Source organism: Hippopotamus amphibius, chromosome 2, assembly GCF_030028045.1.
Source record: "Hippopotamus amphibius kiboko isolate mHipAmp2 chromosome 2, mHipAmp2.hap2, whole genome shotgun sequence".
Lineage (NCBI taxonomy): Eukaryota > Metazoa > Chordata > Mammalia > Artiodactyla > Hippopotamidae > Hippopotamus > Hippopotamus amphibius.
In genome coordinates this window covers 173,944,715-173,953,590 of record NC_080187.1, presented here as the reverse complement: position 1 = coordinate 173,953,590, position 8,876 = coordinate 173,944,715, and the positions used below count along the sequence as shown (strand labels likewise).

The window sequence follows — 8,876 nt, the reverse complement described above, 5'->3', positions numbered from 1 at the left end:
GTAGGTTGAAAAAACACTTTAATTAGTCCAAATAACTTTGCCTTCTTATCATAAAGTGATTTATTTCTACCTTAGGTAAAAGAACAGTATACATAGTTGTGAGGATACGTGATTATTGCATCTTATGTTGTTTCCATAATCCGTTACATGTAGTATTTTAAAATAAATTCCTTCACAGATGCAATGACTGGACACAACAATTGGTCAAATCATCAATCTCCCTTTCAATATCCAATTTAACTCATGTTTATTTTCAAATGTAATTGCTGTCAGTTTAAGAACTGGTTAATGCAAAAGGAAGTTAGGGTTGAGTGAGACTCTCGCCTCGTCCATAGAGAAGTTTGATATGACCCACATCAACTTGCTACATGAGGAAACCCCTGTTTCCTGTTGTGGGGCAGCATAGCACATAGCCCAGCAATTCTTCCCTCACCCTGCCAGGCTCACCTCACTGTGAACAGCTTTGAAATTGAAGAAGATATTTTCCATCTGGTGGAAAACCTCAAAGATGCTTCTCTCCAGCTTTCTGAGGGTGGTCCTGGCTTCACTGTGGCTAGGTAACAATGGCCCCTGTGGGATTGTGGCTTGTCTATGACCTAAGGACTGGGGGAGCAGGTAGTCTTACGGGTACCCAGGAAAGAAGGGGTAGTAGAGTGTAAAATAGAATTTCTTTGTTCTACAGTACTTATTCCTAAACTTCTGATTCTATTTTTTTTTCTTTAGGATCCAGTGTTGCCCAGAAGGTATCTCAAGACCAACCAGCAAGGTTAGTGCAGGAGAAGGAGGCTGTGACCCTGGACTGCACATATGACCCAAGTGATCCAAATTATAGTTATAGTCTCTTCTGGTACAAGCAGCCCAGCAGTGGGGCGATGATTTTTCTCATTCGTCAGGACTCTTACAACCAGCAAAACCACACAGAGGGTCGCTACACATTGAATTTCCAGAAGGCAAACAAAACCATCAAACTTGTCATCTCAGCTTCACAGCTGGAGGACTCTGCAGTGTATTTCTGTGCCCTGAGGGAGCCCACAGTGAGAGGCGTGTTGGAGGGAGGTGTACCAAAACCCAGGGCTCTGCTTGATACCTCCACCTGCTGTGGGGACCAGGGCAGGGAATTGCCTTCACAGGCAGGAAGTGGTCAGGGCTGTGGCAGCCCAGGTGTAGGGTTAGAGGGAAAACACTCATTCTAAGAAAATATTTCTCTAGGTTCATAGACCGTGTCTAGAGCTATCATTCATCAAAAACATCCTTATCCCTGAAAATTTGGGTTTACATTGTTTACTGAAGACAAAACATAGCCACATAAAATCCTTGCTATTTAGTAGTTAATATGAGCTAGAAGAATTGACTAAGGAAATTCAGAAACATCTGAGGCAAAAATCAGCAAAAAAAAGTGTGAACTGATGGATTTTCATTTCAATTTGTTCATTACATATTTATTGAATACATAATCTATTACAGGCATTGTTTCGAATAAGGAAGGTAGTGAAATCTCTGTATGACTTTCCTCTTTTTGAATATCATGCTGTTTTACACCATTTAATGAATTCATTGATTTTAGTTCTGTTAGCTGAGTTAATGGTTCTCTTATTGGCTTTCTAAGGGGCCTAATATGTCACAAACTTTGTGCTAATACTCATTCCATCTTATTAACACCTCTAGCATGGAATGGCTCCGTTTCCATAATGTAAGTTTTCCTGCCTCCCATCAGTCTTATCCACAAAAAGATCAATAATTAGTGGCTCTTAGACCACATTATGAAAGAGCAGAGTAGGAATTATCTTCTTTCTCTACTCTTGCCCTTCACTGCACCACTCCTTCAAAAGCATTTCTACCATCATGAGGCACATTTTGCACACTTCCAGGCCCTCTTTTTCAATCAGTGTTACACAATCCCAAATACTCCTTCTTTCCAATTTCCTCCTTCTACCTCTACTCTCATTTTCTCAGTGCCTTAAAATGTGAATGGTAATAGGTGGTTGCTAAGTGATCTTGTATTGCAACTGCCTCTTATAGCTGCATTTGGAAGCAGTTGTGTAGAGTAGAAATCTTAAAAGGAATGTCTTACAGTCTCTTCAATAAGTGGTGCTAGAAAAACTGGACAACTACGTGTAAAAGAATGAAATTAGAGCATTCTCTAACACCATACACAAAAATAAACTCAAAATGAATTAAAGATCTAAATGTAAGACCGGATACTATAAAACTCTTAGAGGAAAACATAGGCAGAACACTCTGACATAAATTGCAACAAGATCTCTTTTGGTCCACCTCCTTGAGTAATGAAAATAAAAACAAAAATAAACAACTGGGACCTAGTTAAAAGCTTTTGCACAGCAAAGGAAACCATAAAAAAAACAAAAAGATAACCACAGAATGGGAGAAAATATTTGCAAACGAATCAGCAAGGGATTAATCTCCAATATATACAAATAGCTCAAGCAGCTCAATATAAACAAATAACCCAATCAAAAAATGGGTGGATGATCTAAATAGATATTTCTCCAAAGAAGACATACAAAAGGCCAACAAACACATGAAAAGATGCTCAACATCACTAATTATTAGAGAAATGCAAAGAAAAACTACAATGACCTCACACCAGTCAGAATGGCCATCATCAAAAAATTTACAAACAATACATGCTGGAGAAGGTGTGGAGAAAAGGGAACCCTTCTACGCGGATGCTGGCAATGTGAATAGGTACAGCCACTATGGAGAACAGTGTGGAGGTTGCTTAACAAACTAAAATAGAGCTACCATATGATCCAGCAATCTCACTCCTGGGCATATATCCAGAGAAACCCCTCATTTGAAAAGATACGTGTACCCCAATGTTCATTGCAACGTTATTTACAATAGCCAGGACATGGAAGCAACCTAAGTGTCCATTGAGAGAGGAATGGACAAAGAAGACGTGGTGCATATATACAATGGAACATTACTCAGCCATAATAAAGAATGAAACAATGCCATTTACAGCAACCTAGATGGACCTAGAGATTGTCATACTGAGTGAAGTCAGACAGAGAGAAACAAATATCATCTGATATTGCTTATATGTGGAATCTAAAAAAATGATATGAGTGAACCTATTTACAAAACAGAAGCGGAGTAACAGATGCAGAAAACAAGCTTATGGTTATCAAGGGGGAAAGAGGGAGGAGGGATAAATTGGGAAATTTGGAGGGACATATACAGAATACTACATATAAAATAGATAACTAATAAGAACCTATGGTGTAGCACAGGGAACTCTGCTCAATACTCTGTAATGACCTACATGGCTATAGAATCTAAAAAAGAGTGGATATATGTACGTGTATAACTGATTCACTTTGCTCTACAGCAGAAAAGAACGTATTATAAATCAACTATATGTCAATAAAAATTAATTTTAAAAAGTCTTAAAATTGTTTAACTCAAAAAATCTTACCATTTGAACACTTTTATCACATTAATAATTTTAAGTGTACAATCCAATGATATTAAATACATTTACCTTGCTGTTCAACTAGCACCACCATCCATCTCTAGAATTCTTTTCATCTTGAAAAACAGAAAATTTGTACTCATTAAAGTGTAATTTCTTGGGCTTCCTGTAGCACAGTGGTTAAGACTCTGCCTGCCAATGCAGGGTTCACGGGTTCAATCCCTGGTCCAGAAGATCCCACATGCCGCCGAGCAACTAAACCTGAGAGCCACAACTAATGAGCCCATGCTCTGCAACTACTGAAGCCCATGAACCTAGATCCTGTGCTCTGCAAGAAGAGGAACCACTGCAATGAGAAGCCTGTGCACCGCAATGAAGAGTAGGCTTCCCCACCCGCCACTGCTGTCTGCAACTACAGAAAGCCCACAACAAAGACCCAACACAACCAATACATAAAAGTAAATAAATAAATAAATTTACAAAGTACCAAAAAAAACAAAGAGTTACTCCCCATTACCCTGTCCCTCCAGCAACTGGCCACTACTATTCTACTCTCTCTTTCTATGTGTTTGACTATTTAGACAGCCTGTATAAGTGGAGTCATGCAATACTGGTCATTTTGTTACTTATTTCATTTAGCATAAGGTACTCAAGTCTCATCTATGTTCTAGCATGTTAGAATTTCTTTCGTTTTTAAGGTTGAATAATATTCTAATATATGTATATGCCCCCAGCCATTCCACTCCCAGACACTGACCCAAGAGAAAAATGAAAGCATATGTCTATTTTTTAAAAAAGTCTGATACACAGAAGTTCAAAGCCGCTTTGTAACAGCCCCAAACTGGAACTGAGTGAAACATTTGTCAACAGGTGAATAGATAAACAAATTGTTTTGTAGCTATATGATGGGATACTATTCAGCAACACAAACAAATGAACCATTGACACTTATAACCATGAAAGAATCTTAAAATAATTATGCTGAGTGAAAGAAGCTAGACTAAAGAGTACATATGATTCCATTTACATCGTATAAAATATGCAAACTAATTCAGGGGAGAAGTGTTGCATGAAAATTAGAGCAGGAGGGTGGAGAAGGTTGAGAGAAGGCCTACAAAGATATGTGAGGAAACTTTTGGGGGGATGCATTGTTCATTAAATTGATTGTGCTGATGGCTCCACAAGTGTGTACGTACGTCAAATCTTATTGATTTGTTTACTTAAAATAAGTGCAGTGTATTTTTATGAATGTTATGCATTAATAAAACCATTAAAAATCAAAGTTTAACAAATATCTTTTTTCAATGTCTTCTACCATGACCCCAAATCCAAATGTTTCTCCTCTACGTTATCACTGGCCTTAAACTATGTTTTTTTTTTAAAAGTGTGGATAACAACTTTCTGCATCCATGTGTTATACATTTATTTTCAACCCAGAATCATCCCAATGTATTTTTGCTTTCTTCCTAATGTGTCAAAATAGAATTTTGTAGATTTTTTTTCAGAATTCCTTCCTAGCATAGTTTTGAGGCAGATTCTTACAATGTGATTTGGAAGGTGAAGGAGAAAGTAAGGAACATGTGAACCCAAACAGTATCCAAGCCTGATTTTCTTACTTAAATCTCAACCTGGGAAACTCTTCTCATGTTGACTTTGGACTCATGAAGCTCCTTGACCTGAATCTGTGGAGAGGGAACTCCCTGAAACACATTGAGCTAGTCTTCCATCTATGTGTCTAGGGATCCATGGTTACAGGGCTTTACAGAAGATGTGCCCCACTCCAGAACTTCATCCTGACAGCCCTCAGGATTTTGGGTTTATTTTATTTTACTGTTTTACAAAATGAACATTCATAAAAAGTGAGCTAAAGAAGTGCTTGTTTTTGCTGCTGGTACTTCATAGCAAAAGACCAGTTAAAAAAATTGTATAGTCATAGTCATGGAGACATTTTCCCATGCTGATCCCAGAGCTTATTCCCTGATCGTTGGTGACCAACTTGGTCTAGGACACTGATCACAAATGAAATCTTATAAACTGGCATCGGACTGGCTGCAACAAAACCATCTGGGAGCTTTTAATAATTACACACTTCTGGGAATTCCCTAGTGGTCCAATGGTTAGGACTCAGTGTTTCATTGCCAAGGGCCCAGGTTCGATCCCCGGGGCAGGGAACTAAGAGCCCACAAGCTGTGGGGTGGGGCCAAGGGGAAAGAAAATTATACATTTGCAGATCTCAATCCTGGAAAGTATGATTCATGCAGTTAGTGGTGGGATCCCAGAAACTGTAATTTTAAATCACTCACCCATTGATTCTATTATCAGCTGCTGTATGAATATCATCTATGTCTTTAATCATTTGAAAAGCTGGGAAAGAAGAGAACCCTAACTCACACTTCAGGCTTTCGATACAAATCCACATCTTTAGGGTTCCCAACCCCGTGGAGGAAAATTATTTGATTAAAGTTTGGCAACAAAATGTGGCAGATGGATGGTAACAAAAAGCATCCTTGAGATTCGATATTCACTAAGAGTATAGGATTAGTATTTGTCTGATTCACATAGGTTAGCCATCTTATCACAGAGTCAAGGAAATAATTGGAGAATAAGATATTGACCTCAGATCATTCTATAAGGATCTGATGATTTCAATTATGGTATTTCTTTTGTTTGCACATTTTAATGATTCTGAAATTCAGGATTATTTGACAATTGATAAGATACTGTGGTGTTTTCCCTGAAAAGATTTTATTAAAAAGTTGGATTTCTTAGAAATGATATTATTTTAGGACTGATAAAATATTATATTTTAAGTAGTAGTGATTCTCAGTCAAAGACCCTTGATTCACTATTTTTGTTTGGTATAGCAAATATTTAGTGAGCATGTAAGAAGTGTCAGTCACCGTTGTTCTATAAATTGGGGTACAGTGCTGAAACCCAGAGATTCACTCAGCACTGACTTGGCTTCTTATTACTTCCTCTGTAATCAACCTCAAACTCTTTTCTGACATTCAGTGGATTGTAGGCTGGCCCATAATGGATACAGGAGAATATAAAGTACTATGTTAAAGTACTTAAGAAAACTGATTATCTTCTCAGCTACAGAAATACCTAGGGTGCTCTGTTAAAGAACTTCCATGTCAGGTATTGTCCTAAGAACAAAACAGACCTGAAAAGTTATGACAATTGTTGATTGGATTTCCAAGTGCCTCCTGCAAACTGACATGTGCCTCATGAATAGTCAAGGATAACATTTTTCTGACTTGGGGAGACCAGGAAACTCGCATCCCATTTCAGTGCCTATCCACCAGGGGGTGCAGTTTCCTAACACAGACACATTTCCTATGTGACACTAGGCTTAGGTTTTTATCTCTTCACTGTGACTTCAACATTTCTTCATGTTAAGCAACAAGAACATTATTCAGGAGACACTCTAGAGATGAGCTCTTCTCCAGGCATAGTGACTGTGATACTCTTAGTGCTTGGTAAGCAAAATGCCTCTAAAAATTTGGATTCTTTCTTCTGTTATGCCAACAAAACTTTTAATCATAATTTTATCTGAGAGCTTTATGCCCAAGGTGATAGAGAACGCTCTTATTTTTCCTCAGGACAAACCCGTGGAGACTCAGTGACCCAGATGGATGGCCAAGTGACTCTTCCAGAAGGGGCTGAGCTGACCATAAATTGCACTTATTCAGCCACCGGGTACCCCACTCTTTTCTGGTATGTTCAATATCCCAGAGAAGGTCCACAGCTCCTCCTGAAAGCAATGAAGGACAAGGAGAAGGGAGACAACAAAGGGTTTGAAGCCACATACCACAGAGAATCAAAATCCTTCCACTTGAAGAAAGCCTCTGTCCAGGAATCAGACTCGGCTGTGTACTACTGTGCTCTGAGTGACACAGTGACAGGAACTGCAGGGGGAGCTGAGCACAAACTCTGAGCAGCAGCAGGGGGCCTGGATGCTGAGTGTCTCTGTTTGATCCACTCTGTGGCACAGTCTATGGCGGTTTGTCCCTCAGTCTCTGGTTGATACAAAACTCATAAAAATGGCTAGAGCATAAGGACAAGAAGTGAATATTCCCCACACCCAACTCTTCACTGGTGAGTTTGGAAAAAAGAGTCTGGCATCAATAGTTCCCCATCCAGGGCCGAAGTAATTTCAAGGCAAAGTCACATGAACAGGGAGACTTGGGGCCAGTGTAAGAGGAAAAAAGAAGCACCTGGATGTGTGCTGTACCCCTGTGGAAGGGTTTAGAAACCAGAAACATCAATTACACTTGAATAATTAGGGTGGATGGTGCTGTGTGTGGGTTTGTGTGTTTTGAGGGCATTCAGCAAGTGAAGGTTGAAAATAGGAGGACTGAAAATATGCAAGCAGCAGACTACCCATGTTCTCTACCAGTGCCTGTATAACCAGCAGTGATCACTTCTCAAACCCAGCAGAAAATTGGAATTTAGTCATTGATGAATTGAGCAACAGCACAAATAAGTAAGAAAACCGAAATAATTAAAAATTTAAGATATAATGATTATTCACTTCAGGGAAATAAAATATAATTCAAGAAAGTAACATACTCACAGTGTATATGATTCAACTAAATTTTCTTCTAGATAAGTTTTAACACGAATAATTATGATTACACAGAATATCTATTTTCCCCAAACCTTGTGTATTATTAGGGTTTTGGACTTCTGCTTATCAGTTATGAAAAAATGTTAATAATATAAAATTTATGAATAAGATGGAGCCTCATTTCATTTAAAAGTCATTTATATGTTTTTGTATAAATTGTCCATTCATATATCTTCCCATTTCCTACTGTGTTATTGTCACTTAAACATAGATGTTGGGACTTCCCTGGTGGTGCAGTGGTTAAGAATCCACCTGCCAATGCAGGGGACACAGGTTCAATCCCTCATCTGGGAATATCCCATATGCCTTGGAGCAACTAAGCCCATACACCACAACTACTGAGCCTATGCTCTAGAGCCTGTGAGCCACAACTACTGAGTCCACGTACCACAATTACTGAAGCTTGTGTGCCTAGAGCCCGTGCTCTGCACCAAGAGAAGCCACTGTAATGAGAAGCCCACGGGCTACAATGACGAGTAGCCGCCGCTCACCACAACTAGAGAAAGCCTGTGAGCAGCAACGAAGACCCAACACAGCCAATAAATAAATAAATGAATTAAAGAAAGAAAGAAAGAAAGAAAGAAAGAAAGAAAGAAAGAAAGAAAGAGAAAAAGAAAGAAAGAAAAGAAAGAAAAAGAAGGAAAGAAAGAAAGAAAGAAAGAAAGAAAGAAAGAAAGAAAGAAAGAAAGAAAGAAAGATGTTAAAGAACATTCTCTGTGTTAAGAAAATTGTCATAAGGTTGTCATATATATGTGTCTCTTAAAAAAGTTTAATATAATCTTTTTGACTTTGTTTATGGTCTTATTT

General features: G+C 38.5%; 1 gene segment (V, D, J or C); it reads left to right on the top strand.

Moving 5' to 3' along the window:
• The first annotated feature begins 508 nt into the window (after window positions 1-508).
• Window positions 509-1,193, top strand: LOC130844614 (T cell receptor alpha variable 14/delta variable 4-like). The segment is given in 2 exon segments: window positions 509-557; window positions 724-1,193. Coding segments are annotated over 2 exon segments (519 nt in total).
• The last annotated feature ends 7,683 nt before the right edge of the window (window positions 1,194-8,876 follow it).